The sequence below is a fragment of the Rhagoletis zephyria genome, unplaced genomic scaffold, assembly GCF_001687245.7.
Source record: "Rhagoletis zephyria isolate East Lansing unplaced genomic scaffold, Rhagoletis_zephyria_1.1 Rzeph_scaffold_05293, whole genome shotgun sequence".
Taxonomy (NCBI): Eukaryota; Metazoa; Arthropoda; class Insecta; order Diptera; family Tephritidae; genus Rhagoletis; species Rhagoletis zephyria.
In genome coordinates this window covers 22604-43194 of record NW_016162376.1, presented here as the reverse complement: position 1 = coordinate 43194, position 20591 = coordinate 22604, and the positions used below count along the sequence as shown (strand labels likewise).

Sequence of the window (20591 nt, the reverse complement as noted above, 5' to 3'; positions counted from 1 at the left end):
CAAAAAATTATGGATATCACGCAAGGATTTTCTTAATGTTATTTAGCAAGTTTTCTACTTCTAGAGTTATAAAAATTAAAAAAAATTTCACCTAAATTTTAAACTTTTTATTCAGAATTTTGAGAAAAATTTTTGGTATGCAAGTTTTTTAAGTTAAGTTGATCAAATTGCCGTTGATTTGATTAAGTTATCGAAATTTGAATGGGAAAAATGCACCACACCGTCAGCAAAAAAGAGGATTGAAAATCAACGGCATTCCGTAGCTACTTGAAACTTGCATTTTATTATACATACTAAAATCTAATGGGATATGAACTGCATACCAAATCTTTTTTTCAAAATTCTGAATAAAAAGTTTGAAATTTTGTTGAATTTTTTTTAATTTTTGTACTAAGCTTGAAATATGAATTTGTATGATTTTTGCTGAATAACTAGCTAGACTTTTATATAAAAAAAATATTAAACATTAAATAAACCAAAGAAATAGGGCCTGTTGGAAGCACGTAATAAAAGCGGGCACTGATGAAAATTTCCAATACTGTTGCAACTTCCCAACTAATAAAACACTGCTAGAAATTAACACCGAACGTGATTACTTAAATAATTCGCGCAACTCTGCGGTCGCGATTGCATCTCGAAAAAAGCCCATATAGTCAAAAGTGATAAAAATAAGGCGAGTGAGTCTATTATTTCTGCCACCAGTGTATAGGCGTAGTAAGTGTAAATTCAGCTAGTAGTCCAACCAATTTTTTGCTTTAATTAGTTTCTAGTGTCTAGTGTTTTTCGAATCATTCTCTAATCGATTTCTAACACAATTTTCTAACCGGATTTTTGATTTGAGAAACATTAGAGAACTACAGTAGAATTCTTATGAAAAATCTAATGTTTTTCTAACGTTAGAGACTGTGTTTGCTGGGTAAATCATGCCAAAGAGCTGATGTGACTGTGAGATATCTCTTTCATAGCTTTGCTCTCTCGTATTCTACCGGCAGGATAAAAAGAAAAAACAACTATCAGCTGTCCGCTAGACGCCACACGAGCCAAATTTCAAATTTTCAACCCTCACCCGAATTCCTTTTTGAATAAACATTTGCACATATGGACATGCATATGCACATGGCTAAACACATACATACATACGTAAATATGTATGTGAATATATCCTTTTAACAGCTAGGCCGCATGCAAAATAAGGGAGTGTGTGATGTGCATTGTATGAGCGCAGGATAAATAAAGCGCATATGGTGGCGCGAGTGCGCGCAAAAGGACTCCACGCATAATACACTCACCCTGTTTTTTTTTTTGATATTTATACATTTTTTCTAGCGCACGCTAACGAAATGTTATTGAATTTTCCCAACTTGAAAGGATATGCGCAGACTAAAAACAGTTGGCTTTTCATATCCTTGCGAAGTAGTGTGACACATAAAAATACGGAGCGAAGCGAAAGCGATGAATTCTGAACGTATTCGGTATTGTAAATTGCAGTGCAAAATTTGAATCGAATAAAATTATAAATATAGTTTTTTTTTTGCTTTTGTTTACTTGCTATTGCACTTTTAGTACGCGTAAACGTTTATTCGAATCGGCTTGGCCTGGTGCGAAATTCTGGAGAGGCTCAAGTACGACACCCCTTTCACCATATATTTTATATCCTGCGGTGAGTTAAAGCTGCAGCTTTATTGTAATTTTGGAAATGTACTGCCAAAAAATAAAATATACTGGTGAATATCTATGTATAATGCTGAAAAAGCAACAGTGCGGAAAATTCGGTTGCATGCTTTAGATAGTAAACCACATTTGTTGGTATATTTTTGGTCTTAGTTGAATCTTTCGACAGGGTAAGAAGATGATGTATCTTAAAACGGATTTTCGTCCTCCCTTGTAAAATGTTGTTGGAGATGAAACGAATTCCCACACATATTTATGTAGGTATGTATGATAGGCATATAGTACGTATGTACATTAGGGTGATCAAAAAAACAATCACACGCACATCAACTTTTGGTGAATTATGCAAAATAAAAAAGAAACCCGTATTTTCTATTTTAAAATCGGTTAATATTTTGAAGTTTTTCATGTACACCAGTGTTTACGAAAATAGCAGCGCGACATTTTCACAATTTCATTTCATTTTATTCAATTAAAAATATATATATTTTTTTATAAAAAATAAGTTAGTTCTGCAACAAAAACCATATAAATCAAAGTTTCAAACCATTTACAAGATTGAAAAAGTCAACAAATTTCCACCAAAATCTCAAACTTTTTATTCAGAATTTTTAGACAAATTTTTGGTATTCATTTATATACCCCATTCAATTCTAGTGAAATAAACTGCAAATTTCAAGCGGATAAGTATTCGCGTTGACTTATTTTTTTTCTATCAGTTTTAGACATTTTCTTCCCTATAAAAATTATCATGCTTTTTAGGGCATGGGAGAAAAAGCGCAACACCTTCAACGAAAAAACTTCTCAAACGTCAAAGCGATTTCAAGCCACTACAGACTTGCACTATATGTATTGTACTAAAATTTAATGACCTATAAAAGCGCATACCCAACAACTTTTTAAATGTTCTGATAACGGTTTTACTTTTTTTATAAATTTTGTAGAAGTTTGAATATTGAAATGTATGCGTTAAATAATTAAGACTAAATACAAGTTACGTTGCTATTTGCGATGAAATAAATGTTAACCAATTTAAAAAGTAAAAAAAAAATGGTTTCCTGGTGGGAGGGGTTAAAAAAAACAGCAACATTTTGGACCACCTTAAACAATATATATATATAAACAATAACCAAAATTAAATATCAATAAAAATAATATGTTAATGTCGTGCGGCTATAATTATTTCGACCACTGCATGTATGGTTAAAAAACACTTTGGACCACTTTATATACATATGGTATGTTGTATGTACATACATATATGTAATAAGAGTGTGAAAAAATATGTGTACATAAGTATGTTTAAGAATTCGCAACGATGTCATTTATTGTCTGATTGTCAAAAAAATAAAAGAATAATAAAATGATCAACAACGCATGCCTTCGTGAAGGAAGAAAAACAAAGGAAAATTAAATAAATATGTATTTATTAGCGTTGGGGATGTTGGCCTTTTTTGCGCATCATGCTTTTCTCAACTGTCAGTGTTGTTGTTGGGGAACGTGAAAAAAATCATACCCGCTTTAACAAAAGAAACTCGTGCTTACTTACATACATACATATAAACATATGTATTTATACGGTAATATCCGATATTTTGTCTAGTCTTTGTAATCTTTTTCTCAACAATGTTTAAAACCCTGCCGTCTTTTACCAACAAATAAGAGTTGTCTAGTACTCGCTTAATGTATTTTATTTTATTAAATCTTCGTCGAGTTTTCTACCTTCACTATATGTACTATACTAATTTTTGTATTGATTACTGTTGTAACAAACGTTGCAGGCGATGGTTGTTACGCTGGAGGGGTAGACTTCCATGAGTCAACCATTACGTTGAAAAGACTGGGGCAGGGATTGGTCAAACTCCTTTTCTTATTAGTGATGTGCGTTTATGCTCCTCGCCGTACTACATATGTACGTACGCACTACAAATATGAATTTGTGTTGTTGTTGTCCATTTTGTTCACACGCCTGCCAGTGGACATCAGCAGCACATGTCTGCTGCCAACATATGCCGGTCATTGAGGCCTGTTTCTATAAATAAATTCTACGTAAGTCTGAGGGCGATCGTGAAAGGAAACGAACAAAGAATTTCCTAGACATATGTACATACATACACACAGTGCTCCTCGCACCTTCTCGATATGTAATGTGTCGAGAGTGGAGAGTGTGGTATGAAGAGCACCAAGAGCAAAGACCTTGACTGTGATTTTGTGTTTGTTAAATGTAAGCATAATAGGCATGCTAATGCTATCATTAGGCACGTGTGTACACATACATATATTTAATATGCAATTTTCTTTATTCTAACTAATTTAATGTAATTTGAAGAGAACTAATAATAATCGGCCTAAAATAATTCTTAAGATGCACAGTGGTTTCCTTCCATATAAGATGTGGGTAAAAATAGATTTATAGACGGATTTAAATGAAAATTTTTTTTCTTGGTGAATGTGAGGGCGCTGAACTCAATAATCTACATAATTTGTTTTTAAATATATAACTTTTATCAAAATCTAGAATTGTTGAGTACTTTATTCTTAAAAAGAAAGAACATTTTGACTGTACAAATGTCCCACCCGTGACGTTGGAATACCTCAAATTGAACAAATCGTCTGATTTTGAAAAAAAAAAAATTTTATGTATTCGTATACGTTCTCTGCCGTTGGTTTGTTATTTCTCTTTGTTATAATAAACTTTATTCTAGCAGCTTCAGACTTGCTTTTTATTATACTCAAATTTAATGGGCTATGAAACTGCATACATACGTAAAATTCTTCTGAAAATTGTGAATAGAAATTTTGCATTTTTTATTCTTTTAATGTCTTGCATTTTTTGTGGATCTGTCAAAGGCGTTTGACACCGTCAGAAACTCCACGCTACTAGAATACATTGAGGCCTCCTCTCTCTCACAGGGACTCACGATGGTCGGCGAATTATCTCATTCAACACGAGAAAAATTAAATAGGGGGTTCCACAGGGTGGTGTCCTTTCTCCATTACTGTTGAACTATTATATTTCCCTAGCTCCCTCAACCACCAGAGGGAATCTCGATTGTCTCTTACGCTGAAGATTGCTCGATAATGGCGTATGGGAATGAAATTGATGACTTGCGCTCGAAAGTAAGTGGTTACCTCTCCGAGCTTTCTCGCTTCCTCACTGCCCTAAACCTCTCCCCTATAAAATCCTCAGCTACCCTGTTCACCACCTGGTTGAAGGAGGTCAGACTGGGAATAGCCCGAAAATCCTCGGAGTTACCTACGACAGTCTGCTCTACTTCTCGGTGCACACAACCGCAATTGTCAACAGGGTACAGCGCCGCAACAGGGTCCACAAGTCGCTGCAAGTGCGCTAATTATGCAGCGCCCCTGATTTCGCTGGGGACTAGCAGGACGCAGTGGATGAAGCTACGAACTTGCCAGAACACGGCACTCTGGTTCGCGGCTGGATGCCTATCGATGTCGCCTCAACACCACCTGCACGATGAGGCCCAGATGGGGAGCAATGCTCTGCAAACAGTTCCTAGTAGGGTGCCACAGACGCTTGCAGTAGAGCCTTCACCAAGGCACGTCAGGGGTTATCTTTACGAACTGACGAACGAAGTCCAGAGGTTCATAAAACAACCTCTAGACCTAACTGCATACCGACAGGCCTTGAACGGCATTCACAGGGAGTCTGTCTCGAGTTACATAGACTCTCGACTTGTGAATGTCGTTTTGGGCACACAACCACCCGACGTGGACGGCACCTCTTCGCATACTCCCAAAACCCTACCCAGATAACCCCTATGCCTATGGACAGACCCTATGGAAGTTGCGCACTTCATGGGCCTCCCTTAGCTGAGCTAGACGACAATGTTGACGGATGAGCCGACCCGAACGGGGTTTAGTAGACGCTACAAGAACAACAACACTTCTGACCTTTGCCTTTGGAAAGTGATCTGTCTATGCATAGATCTAAGACTTCTTATCTAGGTTTTAATCATTTTGTATCTGGTTCTTTGGTCATCCACTGGGAGAGGAGCAGAATAAAGGGAAAGCGGAAAGAAACGGTCTGCGGTGGAGTATCAGTCAGGTACTCGAGAAGCTTCTTTAGAATATAGTCAGTAATGACACACTGAATTAGAGGAAAGAGTAATTCGACATACTTTGGAGACTGTGGATACTCACTGCGCATTACAGTCATGATGTGAGAGTTGCAAAGCAGTTGGGAGCTTGCTTTTTCAACTCATCATTTCACATGCATAGCCGAGGGGTTAAAATACAGGTTCGACTCCTGGTCAGAGCAAGCCACGAAAATTGCGTTTTTGTAAGGCGACAGGAAGTGGCATACTTCCGGGTGTTCCTCTGCCGTTGAAAAGCTTTCCATAAAAAACCTTTCCGAAGTAAATTTTTAAGTCACACTTTTTGTGTAATAACTTAAAGACGCACACCACAATTATTTTTATTTTTTACTTAGCTATTACTTATTTTTGTTCGGAGGCATTCCTTAAAGGGAACAAGGGATACGCTGTAACACATACATATGTACATCTATAACCCTGGATTTTAGTCACTTTTTCTTTAAATACAAACGTTTAATTTTAAATTATTTTTCTTTGCCTTTGCAGAAATTCGATGAAGTCGATGGACAATCGGTTACACCCCTCACCATGGCCGCCATGATGGGCAATGTTACGTTCGTTAAAACGCTGCTCACTCAATACGACATCGATTTGGAGCGCGAGTGCAATGTGGTTTTCGATGGCTTGCTTGTTTATGGCGCCACTGCACTTTGGGTCGCTGCTGGGATGGGCCACATGCAGGTGGTGAAGTTGTTAGTGCAGCGCGGCGCCGATGTCAATCACAATACAAAAGCGCAATCGTCACCACTCCGTGCTGCATGCTATGAAGGTGAGTTTCAGCCCTGGTCGTTAATTGTTCTCATCCCTATTGATACCACTTAGGACGCCTGGATATTGTGAAATATTTAATTGAACATGGCGCTGATGTAAACTTGGCCAACACCTATAATAATACGTCCATAATGATTGCTGCCTATAAGGGTCACGCCCATGTTGTCGACACATTGCTGAAGAACGGCGCCAATCCAAATGAGCAGGCGCTTTGTGGCGCCACAGCGCTACATTACGCCGCTGAGTGTGGCCACTTTGAGGTTTGTCGATTGCTGCTCGACCATGGCGCTCGTATGCAAAAGAATGAACACGGACTCACGCCTGTTTTGCAAGCTGCCGAACGTACACATGAATCGGTGGTGGAAATGTTTATTTCACGCCCGGGACTGATGACGAAAGAGGAGGTAAGTAAGGCGTCGTTAGTTCAGCTATACTACCAATTAGTGACTGGTAATTTGTTTCACTTGTTCATATTCATCATTGCTTCTTTACAGATAATAAATGCAATCGAGCTAATGGGTGCCTCATTTGCGAACGATAAGGACAACTATGATGTCTCGAAAGCCTATCAGCATTTGATGCGTGCCATGGAAATGCGTTACGCGGACGACCAAAAAGTGATACGTAAGCGCGTAATGGCACCAGTACCCGCCTATGATGATTGGTTCGAAACGGAGAATATACCAGAACTGCAGGCCATACGATTAAATCATCACTCGATACATATGGAAGCATTAACGATACGTGAACGCATTTTGGGTAAACATTATCCAGACTTGCCGCAGCCAATTGTCTATCGGGGAGCTGTAATGGCGGATCAAGGTCGCTTTGCACAATGCCAGGTTTTGTGGAATTACGCTATAGATCTGCGTATGATCAACAATGTGAGTGGCTGTGAATGCAGTTTTGTGTGTGTGCTCTTTTTATATACGCCTATCGATTTCAGGTTTCAGTTGAACGTGACTTGCTACGCTTTGCTCAACTGTTCTCACAGATTTTACGCTTAGAGGAACAAACACTGGACCTTTCAATTGTGCTGTCCGTGCTGGTAAAGTGCCAGCAAGAAATCGAGAATAACAAATACAAGATAGCACACCCTGGACCTAAGGATGTGCCGCAAATGTTGGCGGTAAGTAATCTGAATACATATGTATGTCGTTTTTACGGTTGTCCCACAGTCCATTTTTGAACTGCATAACATCGGATTGGGTATTTATAATTCCGATATAAGAAAGACTTACGGCGGCTCATGAAGTGAATTAGGCGAAATTGTGGAAGACTGCCATGGGTCGTTGCTATTTAGCTGAATTCTCGTCAGAAATCGTATTCTCCTCGAGATACATGAGCGACATGTGAAGCGACAATGAAGTCCGAACAGTGTGCAACTATCGGTAAAGAGCCATTGAGTAGTCTGTATTTCCTGGTGAACTACAAGAAAACATCGCCTGCTTTGGGAGATTGTAAAACTGTGGGGATGGGCGAAAAAACTTACGTGACGGCGAAGGAGTTTCAGACCAATCAGCCTGTCCTTTCTACTATTGAAAACTCTTGAGGGACTAATGGCGTTTTCGTTTCTACAAAAATTGTTGCCTTCTCATTGCCCTTTCCTTAGTATCTGTGCGTAGAGGGCACTGAGAGGGCAACATTTTTCGCTAGAAAAGAAAACGGCATAAGTGAATTGTTTATATAAAAATATCACTCGGAAGCAATCATAATTTATAAAACTATCTGCTTGTAAAATTTTATTTTGTATTCCTTCGTATTTCTTAAATATATGTATATTTATTTATGTATTTGTATATCTACAGGATCAAAATGAACAAAACGTCGTCACTGCCCTCTACCTCATTAAAATTATAACGAAACTCTTGGCTCACACCAATATTGATATACAACGACCTCAAATCGAGCAATTATACTCAACCATATTGAAATTCATCAAATGTGATACTCGCCTGGCGGATGGACAAACTTTATTACATTTGGCTGTGAACGGCATAACACCCGTTGATGACTTCTATACAAGTGATATATGCCGGTAAGAAAATATACAATATACAGCCTATGTACATGCCTGTTTATTTTTATGTATGCACATAATTACGTTTGTTCTCATTTCCTAGCTTTCCTTGCTTCCGCACCGCCTTGTTATTGGTTCATGTTGGCGCCTCTGTAATAGCTGTGGATCGTGATCGTAATACGCCCCTCCATACGCTTGTTGCAAGTGTAAGTTGTTATGGGCTTGATACACTCCTAAATATAATTTAAAAATTATTTCTATACTTACCCAGATACAATTTCCACGCGACAATCCACATGTTTTTACGCAAGCTGAAAAGATTGTAAAACTTTTTGTGGATGCTGGTGCACATTTGGATGCCGTGAATGCAAACGGCTTGACGCCAGCACAAGTTGGTAGCGCAAGTAAGTAGTACATATACAAATTAAATCCAAATAGGTAATAATGTTTTAAATTTTTGTTTATTTCCAATGTAGATGGCATTAGCAATCTTATACTTAGCTACCAGAATTCGTTGACCTCGTTGAAATGCATAGCCTCACGCTGCATCGCTTTTCACAAACTTAAATATCAAGGTCTTATACCCAAAGCGTTGGAAGCCTTTATACAAATGCACAGCGCCGAGAAATTTTGCGCGTAAACGATTTTGCGGTTGTGGCTAATTGTGCGACAGCGATGTGAAGGAAGTAACAGTAGTAGCGGCTGGGCTGAGAAAACACTATCAACTTCCTTTTTATGTATTCTAATTTTGTACATTTGAAGTCGAATATTTATTTTAGATTTATAAAATTAAGCGCTAGTTAGCTAAAAAAAAAAAAAATTGGTCGCTTATTTTTAGCCACAATGGTTAGAAGATATAATCAGCCTAGTGGACNAAAAAAAAAAATTGGTCGCTTATTTTTAGCCACAATGGTTAGTAGATATATAATCAGCCTAGGGGATCATTAAATTAAGTCAATTTTATTTTTGTTTCTGCAAAATATCTGAAAATTAAAATTGCTTGTGGCCAATTATGTTTATATGAAAATAAGCTTTTTAGTTTCTGAATAATTTTGTTTATAATATTGTAGCCAAATATTTTTGCCAAGTGTATGAATACTATAAAAAATGTGGACTGAAACTTTTAATTGTAAATACATGAACAAATCATTTTACAAAAATTATATCTAAAATCATCAAATGATACTAATAAAGTCGTGTAAAGCTAAAGACGTTGAGACGGTTAATTGGTGAAACTAACTAAAAATGCACTTTGTGGGGATAAAAAAGGAGACTGAAATTCATCTCAGCAAAATTTTCAAATGTTTTCTAACAATATAGTACGTTGTTTTATTCGAATACTAAAAATGTAAAATTGTATTATTCAGTTGATGATAATTATATGAATATTACTGAGAAAGCTAAATTACTGCATTTAAAGATTTTTTAATAATCAGTGCTCTAACTGAATCCATCGTAGTCCAATTTTTCGTGAAACCTACGAAATTGCTTTCACTGAAATGGAATAGCTAAGAACGTAGCATATAGTTTGAATTAGGGATGTGCCGGATAAAAATTGTCAAATTGTATCATGGGGAGCCATTAGAATCATGTTAACAGTGCCGAATTCTAGTGAAAACTTCTATTAAGGAGCGAGCTTACGAGGATATTTGGTAATGCTTTGAGGTAAAAGCAAATCGCCGGATAAGCTGGAGTCCGGATTTCTACCGCATACCCGGCACATACTTTCTAAGAATGCATACGTTCGCAGCAATACGGATTAAGTGATCCACTTTTCGTAGTTTTCGAAAAATCTGGGCCTTTACTGTGTAGTTCGAATCGACAGTGAAATTGTATGAATTCGAACTATTGGTACTATAAAAGAATTACGCAGTAAGGGCCCCGACTATGATGAACTCACTGATAACTCCAAATTATATTCATCAACAATTTTATATATGTACCAAAATTTGAAACTTTAAGTAACGGTAAGCTTATTTGCATTACAATTGCTTGAAAAATTAAAAAGAATAATTGATTGTTGTAAAAAAGTGTCTCTAAATTATTTTGGAACGGTTGAAGCCTCTGGCCCGATGAGGGGAAGAGTGGCACATGCTGCCCCCCGGCAGTAGCTTGAAAAGGTTCGGATTTTATAAGGCAGACGTTTTTAGGTGTTTAGTAAACTTACCCAAAACTTCTTGGTGGCATAGCGATTTCGGCGAAAAAAGAAACAGTAAAAAATCATCGCACCGCTATTGCCATGGTTTAAGCATGTAGCTTTTGCCTTTTCTGAAAACAATTGGTAATTTTTGCATTTTTTTAGCCATTAGTAAAAATAAATCGATTCCTGGTATTTTAAGACATAGGCCCTTATTATGAGTTGCATTCGATTTTCCATCTTCGCTGGTTATCGAAGATCGAAAAAGAAATTCGTATTATGAGCTATGCAACCGTGTCGAAATTTTCGTTGAGTATCGAATTTACTGTCGAACAGAATTTCGGTGNTTTCTGTCGAACAGAATTTTGCTTTCGATGGGGTAGCGAAGTGTTAGAAAATTGTGAAAAATGTATGATTTTGCATTTGTTTTCTTACTTTTTGGCAGCTAGACACTAATTTTAAACAATTTTTATTGATTCCATGTAGTTCTAACGTCGTGAATACTAAATACGAGCTCGAAAGGCTGGTTTTACTTGTGAAAGAAAATCCTAATACTCAGTTGGCACGATCTCTGAGAAAAAATTCGTAGAGCTGTTGATAGTTTTAAAATATTTTAAATAGATTTGGCTCATAAACGCCACTTTAGACAGTCGGAACTTTTTAATAAATCTGTAGATTAATTTCTTAAAAATATTTTATGTCAAAATATTTTCGAAAGACTTCACTTAAACTCTCATAAACATTTGCTACTCCTGGCGAGTTTACTAAGCTCTCATCCTTTGACGAATCGTTGAACCAGAACTTCGTTGTACTCATTTTACTACGTTTTTATAAACTCCCTTTCTTTTTTAGAACACTTTTTAGTTTGCTCGATTTGTAAACAAAGCTTCTCAGCGGTGAAAAATATACTAATAGCTCTGATCCAGTACTCCATGAACTTACAGGATTTTACACGAACTTGCAGGAAGTTGCAGGAAAAATGTTCCCGTACTCCGAAATCCTCCAAAATCCTGTAAATGAGAGCGACTTTTGGAGAGTTGTGTAGAGAATGAAGTTGCAAGATTTTACCCGAACTTTTTCTTCTGGTAAAATCATGAAAAGTGTCAAGCAATCACTGGTTGACGTTTTTACAGGAAAAATGGTCTTTTTGTTCCCGTACTTTTTGTTGTTACTCACTTTTTACTCTCACTTCAGAGAGTAATTTTGCTGTTTGACAGATTTACAGGATTTTTCACGAAAAGTAATGGATCAGAGCTAATATGTGAACAACCTAAATGAGCGAAATTCACAATAGTGCTATTCTTCATCGAATGAGCGCCATAATACCAAATGAAAATTCGTTCAAACAGCACTTTCGACCACAGTCGAAGATCGGATGCAACTCATAATAGGGGCCTAAACCTATCTATACTTTTTTAGGATGGTTCTTAAACCAGAAATCGAACCTTGGCCCTACCGAGTGGTAGTACGCACCTCTAACCACGCGGCTCCAATGATCAATTTTTTTAAGAGACATTCGACTTATTTCGGTAGTTTTTTTTTTTTTTGGAATTTTCATGGTATTTTTCGGGGTTTCATCGAGATTTTTGACGCCGATCGGCGCTGACCACAAGACTTCTGGTGTCAGGGCCGTAGATTTCGATGGGCATGCAAAGAGCCGTGTTGGCCCTGTCGCGTGCTAGGCACTAGCCGCGCGGAATTTATTAATTTATCGATCTTAGTAGAGGCGGCTCCACTAGCCCGATCTTAGTTGAGACAGGGTGAACCGTGATAATTTCGCCTCCGCTGTGTTGATGGTTGGTGGGCGGCCATCGAGGTGGGTCTCCGTCTTCGGCTTTGAACATTTGAGACACGTTTGCCACTAGAACCGAGGACTTTGTTGCTTTTCAGCTGCATTAATACTGTTCTGAACTGGCAGTGGAGGGATAGGTTTATCGTCCTTAAACATTGGTCTGGGCCTTCTTCATTAAACGCGTCACGCATGCTAAGGACAGGACACGCTTGCAGATGATATGTTCCACTGTCTCGCCTTTCGTTATGCATCTCCCACTGTTCTTATTATTAGTCAGAGCCCGTTCATTGGTGTGCGATGCCAGTAAGAAATATCCGGTTGGAATACCAACAATGCTGCAATGATCCGCCAGCTTATAGGATTTATTGAGATTGAGTTTAGCACAGACGGGTGCCGTCTATACGCATTTCTCATCTTCTACCCATATGTGTGTTTAGATATTCACCGAGCCAGCTTTCTTCGAAGTTCGTCCCAAAGTGTAGATCCAGGATCATGTAGTCAGTCCGTCCGGGAAATGTTGACGCTCTACTACTGTGTCCGTATAACCTGCACACAAACTGCCCTGTAGCATTGACGCTGGTGGCCGTTTTGGACGCTATATTCTTTACTAACCGTTGGTTTAGTGCTAAGTTCTCCTGCAATACCGAATATGGATAGCCTATATCCAGCCAAGTTCTTCTCCACTTGGTCTTTCCATCGCAGGCCCTACGTAGTGGTAGTGCGCACCTTTAACCACTCAGCCACAGCGGCCGCCTTTTATAATTACAATTACTTTTATTCAAATCAAATTAGACAGGTCAATCGTTTTAGATTACATTTAACATTTATATTAAAAACATTTTTTTTTGTAATTTACATTAATTTAAGTATAAAATCACAGCAGAAAGTGTTAATTTACATATGTACAAATGTATGCAGAATGCTCATACGTGCTCGCTTGTAGTACTTAACCCGATGGTAGTACGGATATGCAACCCTTAGATATTCGCGTCGCTCACTTTACTCGTACTGTGATGCACTTTGGGGTATACTTCTGGTTGACGCATAACTTCTTCGTACGAAGGGGGTGGTGCTGTTAATAAAATTTAACAAAATAAGTACTCTATTTTTTGTTTCTTAAGTAGTAAACATTTGCAAATTACGTTGTGTCTTTTTGACTATCGAGCAGAAATCGCCCTAGAGCATTAAGATGCATTTCTGCATCAAAAATAAAATTTTGAAAAAAAATGTCGCTTACATATTTTTGGCATTTAGAGCCCGATATCTACCGCTTGCTTACCATTAATGATGTACTCTTCATCGTGCATATAAGCTGGATTCACAACTGCATCTGTTGGATATGTTGTTTCCACGGTCCGCTCATCGGGCAGAGTGGATCGTTGTGAGCGATTTGAATGACGTCGAACGCTCTGGCTGCGTTGATGATATGAGTCCATGAATTGTTCTTCGTTATCCATTTCTTCCGGTGATAGTTGTATGATATGAACTGAAGGACGACGATCTGAAGAAATTAATTTTAGAAAATTAAATAGTCACGTATTTCAATTTCTGCTTGCTTAAATTAATTGAAATATATTTGAGATATGTATTTCATAGGAAAACTGTTATATGTTTGTATAGCCTAAGACTGACATCACCACGATCCAGGAAATTNTTGAGATATGTATTTCATAGGAAAACTGTTATATGTATGCGATGGACGGAAAGAGCAGTTCTACGAACGCACAGAGGAAGGACGAGGTTAAAATTGTGTTTAGCGGCCTTGACGCACAAAATAGCTATAAAGTCAATTGGGTGTCCGCTGTTCAGAGAACGAGGAATACTTTAATAGTTATGATGGACATAAGATACGCCTCAAGTGTTCTTGACGCGCGTTTCATCCGTCAGCATCGACTGGGATCAGTACCTATCAGCTGAGGCCCACATACGCCTCTGTACAATAGAGAATGTACCCCAGACAACGAGGCGAAAGTTCGACGTTACAAACGACAGCTAAAAAATTTCGTTATTGACTCATATCTTGTTATCGCCTGGGCATATGTAAATGAGCAGCATGATTCGATCTTCCACTAACATGGCGCCTCTGCCGAAGATGTGGTAGACGGCACCGTGAATTATGGTCGCATGTATTAAAACCGCAATAAAAAATGAAATTAGGCCGCGATCAAAAAATAAAATCCGGCCGCGCTGGCATATTCATTTTGACTAGTGAAATTAGGTCGCGATGCCAAAATGAAATTAGACAACGCGGGTAAAATACATTTTTATGAGTGAAATTAGGTCGCAATCAAAAAATTAATTGAGAATGTTCGGTTATTTGGACAATGGTTTTGTGGTAGGAGCGGAGGGGGACGGTCGTTACACTTAAAACCCTACCCATTAAAGAAGCACAGTCAAAACTTTAAGAATCGTTGCCCTTCCCCTTTCTGACTCCTCTACACATCCCTGGGTACCCATTTGAAAATGGGATAAAATTAGCATTTTGACAGAGAAAATGTAAACTCGGGTTATGCCATCCATAGTATTTTTGCGCAAACCGCTTTCCGCATTGGGGCCTTTTGGCAGCTTTTAGAAAAAATAACACTCATCAGACGAACTTCGGCTACGCTGATCAAAGTATTTTTGCGCAGAAAACCTTTCCAAGTTGGCTGTTTTTGGCAGCGCTTAGAAAAAATAACACTCAGCATTTCAGCAAAGTGAAATCAGGCCGCGATCAAAAAATGAAATAAGACCAGCGGGAATAATCAAATTTGCAAGTGAAATTAGGCCGCCATCAAAAAATGAAATTAGGCCGCCATCAAAAAATGAAATTAGGCCGCAACGAAGAAATAAGAAGGCGGCCTTAATTCATGCGGTCTAAGGGAACACTTCTCAACGATTTTCAACGGCGACGCAAGTGCCGCATTTCCTTCACTCGTCCAATTCGAGGTGAGAACAGTAACAATGCGGAGCTTATCGGCTGAGCTATTGAGATAGAGAATTCATGAGAAGTAGTGGAGTTGAATGAAATAATTTACTTTGACCTATAAAATTACCTAAAGGTACGGATTTAGTAGGTTTTAAAATGGTTTTTGTTTTTACCTAAACTCAGTATACAATAAAATTTAAAAAGTTTTAAATATATCTTTTTACTTTTTTTGCGTCATGGATTCCATTTCTATGATCAGAAGAACCGGAAAACGCATTTTATTTTCATGCTGTTTCTTAGGTAAAAAAAAGAATTAAAACCGTTTGATGGAAGTCGGTTTTGAGGGCAAGCTAGTTTTTCCTTTAATAAGACAATGAGATGTGAAGAGACTATGGACCATATCTTCCGTGAATGTCCAGTACTGAAATGGATATATACGGCGATAGTACGGCCCATGATAGCTTATGAATCCATCATCTGGGTCGATAGATTTGCGCAACTTGGCAAACTCGAAGTTCTCACTAAAAAAGGCTGGTATGCGTATGCATAACTGGAGCCATAGGAACTTGTCCAATAGCAACCTTTGAAGTGCCCTGAATTTACAATACCGAGAGATAGCATGGATCCGAAGTTAAACTTTATAAAGAGTTTAAAAACTGATCTAAGCATTTAATAAGAAGAGCTGAATATAATAACCTGGTACAGTAGGGTTTTCGAATATTTGCCCTTTTTTGAAAACCGGATTTTGAGTTATTCGCAAAATGGCAATTTGAAAAAAGCATTTGCCCATTTTCAAAATTAAGGAAAAAACCGGGTATACCTCCTTATTGCGTATATTTTTTCTACAGCAACACTAACTTGTATGACCAAATTGCAATATGACTACCTAAAATAGGTGTAGCTTTAGTTTGGAAATCAGTAATCATTTGAGATATTTGGGATTATAAGAACAAAGAAAAATAATAGTGAAAACTTTCGTAACCTTCCTTTGTCGGGGAAAACTCGAGCATTTAGAACTTGCTGTCTTGGGAATGATAACATACCACACGCTGAACCAGACTCACAATACAAATATATTCTATTATAGACAAGTCATTCATCGAGAATCAAACAACACCTTCGTCAACTCTGACCACTTAAATCCCATAATCGGAGACGAATGCCACCTATTGGAGACTCTTCAGCCCAATTTGAAAAAGATGCCCGACGACACTGAGAACCTCTTTATACTACTATGTCAACTTACATTACCCTTCAACTAAGCGTGCCGATGAGAATGATGACAACTTGTTGTCGATTCTCTGATTTAGATCGAGTTTGGAAGCTGCTAAAATAAAAAAAAAAACACAGTGGAGGATTTTACTTCGGGGTTTCTTTTATTTTTTATGCATTTTTCTGTGGTGGAAAATTTGTCAGTTTCAGATTAAAAAAGTTCAAAAAATGTTTTATGTAGTTCCATTTTTAATAAAGAAATAAATTTTTGATTGTGGTATATAAATAAACTAGGTGAACGTCTGGTTTATTCGCTTGTAGAAATCTGGTTTACTTGGTATTCGAAAATACAAGGTAAACAAAAACCCTAAAAATATTAAAAAAAAACCGGTTTGGAAAAACCAAGTCAATCACCCTCTAACACACTAATGGCCAATTGACCGAAGATGGTTGCGGGGATTGTGCACAAATGTGATAGGCCGAATGCTTCAAAGAGCACTAGGGGAATTGGGTTCTTGGGCAGATATGTTGCTACGGGCTCAACGTTAATTCATCGAAAACTGAATTCCTCTTATACACCGCAAGGAATAATATTCCTAATTTTAACTTACTTTCCATAAATGGGCATACTCTCTCTCCTTACGCTATTTGGGAGTCATTCTCACACCAAATTTAAAGTGGAAAATGAACACATAGCACCGAGTAAAAAAGGTCTATGGTGCTCTGTATTCTTGCAAGAAAATACTGGGTAAGAAGTGGGGCCTGCGACCGATTATTGCATATGGTTCGCTGGTTTAGTGTAAACCGTAGAGATGAACTATATACGCACAATGTTAGGCAGGGTAGAAAGGTCAGTTTGCATTGCCATTACTGGGGCGATAAGATCATGTCCAACGGAAGCATTGAATGTCATCTGTCATCTGCCACCGATTGATTTCTTTATTAAGGAAAGTGCTTCTCAGAGTGCCCTGAGGTTGAGGGAACTTCGACTGTGGAAAGAACGTACGTACGTATCCTGTACTTTTTTAACGCCCAAAGCATTTGCGAAAAATCTGACTACAGTTGTCCTTCGCTTCTATTCAAGAGAAAGTTCAGCACAAGGTTTCAATCAAGAACGGAGTGAAAGAAGCTTATTTTTACCGAACGCTTCGAATTATCCATCGAATTATCCGGCTCAAAAATGGATTGTGGCGTAGGGGCGGGTGCTTTTTCAACCGACCTCCAAATCGAAGAGTCTATTCGATTACCAAATTCACTTGACTCTGTAAGCATCACCGCCAGCATAACAGAACAATGCAGAGCGAACGTTATGGCTTTAGCTGACAGGCATGCCTTTACGCTGATCTGGATGCCGGTGCACAACAGCATTCATGGCAATGAGATGACCTAGGAATGGGTCAGCTCTGATTTTTCTTATGAAATTAAACAGGAGGAATCTATCTCGACCAACTGTGGTTTACACAGGCCACTGGGCCGTGAGAATTCAGGCTGCAATACAGAAACTGGAAAAGAACACTTCTTGTCATAGCTGTAATTCACCAGATGCAGAAGAAATGGTGGAGCATCTGCTCTGCGATTGTCTAGGACTATGTATGACTAGGATTAGGCTTCTAGGCAAACCCTGCTACTGCGGCTTAACAGGCATAAGTGACATTAGCCCACTGCAACTTTTTAAGTTCTTGAACTTTACATGCTGGATTTTAGAAAAAATAACCGACTACAGCTGCTTCGTTTTCGTGCTCTTTTTGAGGTTAAATTGCGAGCAGTGGTTTTAAAACGGCACGCATAAATATGTGCTAATTGGAGTTGTTAAACTCGGCACTTCAACCAACCAAATTCCCGTAAATATAGCGTTTGGTTAAATATTAGATTGCCTATTTTTAAACTTTACTAATTTAATACCCGTGCCACACGCTTCTCATTTTTAAAAAAACATTTAACTCCCGTTTGTGCCTTCGTCGGGCTTCATACAAAATTCACGGAGTTTCTTCCTCTATAATATTCATGCTGAACTCTATAAGTACTATGTCGGTACTTTCTGCTTGTCCTCCATTTAATCACTTAATAAAGATGGCGTGTATTTACTTTCACTCACCAGCTGCAATCGCGTCCGTATAGTTTTCGGTGAAGGCAAAATGTGGTGTAATTGACTTTTTACACTTAAGGAATAACACAATCAGAATCCAACCGAGTATCAAAAAGAGATAAACGAAACCCAGCATACTCATAAAGCAACAATCTCGAAAACGCTTTCGCAGCTCAGCAAGCATACATTAAATGCAGGTCAACTGTAGTCGTGGGCTCCATAGAAAACTCACTCCACTACAAGCGGTGCACGTTGGCGACCTTCCTCGTCATGGGGGGGGGGCATTCAATAATATTACAATCAAAGCAATTTTTCGATGCCTTGGAAAATGGAAATATCTGACTGCATATGAGCGTGGATAGAACAAATGCTTAGAAACAGAATTACCATATAATTTCAAGCATTGGTAGTAACGCTATGCAAATAGGGGCACTCCCACGGGGGAGTTCTGTCTCCGCTACTATGGGTGGTGCCATTGAACGACATTCTACTGGCTTTCGACAAATGTGGAGTGAAATGTAGTAGCATATGCGATACGATAAGCGAAACCCTAGAGGGAGCTTTGCTCGGGCTAAATACCTGGACCACAAAGAGTGTCAACCCCAGCGAAACGGAACTGAAGGTGTCTACCAAGCAAACAAAAATACCTACAATGCAAGCTGTCACACTTCAAGGAAGGACTCTCACATTTTCTTTCGAGGCGAAATACTTGGGTGTCGTATTTCCGTAAGTTTCCTTCTAGACGGGTTTTCAGAAGGGGCAGCATAGTCGAGGGAAATCCAGAAATCTATACAAACTAGGCTCAAAGCCGGCATGGAATCGGAATTCATATCTATGATACTGAAGGCTCCAAAATGGGCTCCGGTGTGCATGCGGGGGTGTTCTCTGAAACGTTGAATGGCTCTCTCTCGTTCCGACAACTGAACTTTGCTCACTCAGGACTCCTCACGTATGGCTGATATACGTCGGAAGACCCCTCAAACCTGCAAAACTGTGAGGATCATATGGCCGTATTATGACAAACCAAAGGCAAAAGAACTTCTAAAGGGTCGAGGGAAGATATAATGAACTTAACAGCCACGATAACGGGACGTGGGCCCATTGGCGAACATGCAGCTAAAAGGGACCTTCCGTACAACTCTTGCAAGTAGGAAGACGATCCTACATCATTTTGCGAGTGCTCAGCATTAGCACGATAAGATACGGCACACTCGGCAGTTTTTTCATCCAAAATCTTAGACAGGTCTCCAAATGCACCATTGCTAGCTGAAATAGATTCATCGAAAAATTCAAATGGTTTGACGAAACCGACGAACAAGAATTTCATCCAATTAGTTTACTTTTTTTTCTACGAGGAACTTGTATAATTATACATTATAAAATTAGACTTTATCCTAAATAATAGTGGCATTAGTGCATATTTAGGACAGCTTTTCACTGCAGGGTATACTTATTTATGTATGAATATGCGCCTATATGAACATTGCAAAGGTAGACCATTTCAAGGAAGCTAATCAATCTATAAGGGCTGAGTTGATATCGCATCACATATACATATGTACATAAATATATATACGACCGTTTAAATGCGATTAACGCCACTACAGTCACAACTACTACACCTACTATACATACATACTTAATGGGTAAGGCGCTATGTACTTATATACGTACTTACAACACTCCTACGTTTGAGCGCAAAGGATATGTACATATATGTTTGTATGTATGTATGTATGTGCATAGTCACGCACACTTCGCTTAACTAATTTTGTATATTTCTCTACACATTTTTATTGTTGTGGTCACATAAGGCTATCATCGTCAAGCTAGTGACTATGGCAGCTAGCTAGCGTTGAGAACAAAAACTATA

At 38.4% G+C, this 20591-nt stretch overlaps 2 protein-coding genes across 3 annotated transcripts; one reads left to right on the top strand and one right to left on the bottom strand.

Moving 5' to 3' along the window:
• Positions 1-1347: 1347 nt before the first annotated feature.
• On the top strand, positions 1348-9792 carry Fem-1 (protein fem-1 homolog B). Of its 2 annotated transcripts, none has more exons than XM_017627523.1 (11): positions 1348-1472; positions 1564-1660; positions 6279-6561; positions 6615-6967; positions 7058-7447; positions 7510-7692; positions 8372-8601; positions 8687-8789; positions 8855-8987; positions 9060-9389; positions 9460-9792. In XM_017627523.1, the coding sequence occupies exons 1-10, from the start codon at positions 1453-1455 to the stop codon at positions 9221-9223; spliced, it is 1956 nt and encodes a 651-aa protein (XP_017483012.1). In that variant the 5' UTR covers positions 1348-1452; the 3' UTR covers positions 9224-9389; positions 9460-9792. The 2 variants fall into 2 exon arrangements, with proteins under 2 accessions (XP_017483012.1, XP_017483013.1); XM_017627524.1 differs by having other exon boundaries at positions 1349-1477; positions 1564-1622.
• A 3600-nt stretch (positions 9793-13392) lies between these two features.
• LOC108371900 (uncharacterized) lies at positions 13393-18872 on the bottom strand. The gene is made up of 3 exons (XM_017627517.1): positions 18728-18872; positions 13792-14013; positions 13393-13584 (listed from the first exon to the last, which is right to left on the bottom strand). The coding sequence occupies exons 1-3, from the start codon at positions 18858-18860 to the stop codon at positions 13490-13492; spliced, it is 450 nt and encodes a 149-aa protein (XP_017483006.1). The 5' UTR covers positions 18861-18872; the 3' UTR covers positions 13393-13489.
• Positions 18873-20591: the final 1719 nt, after the last annotated feature.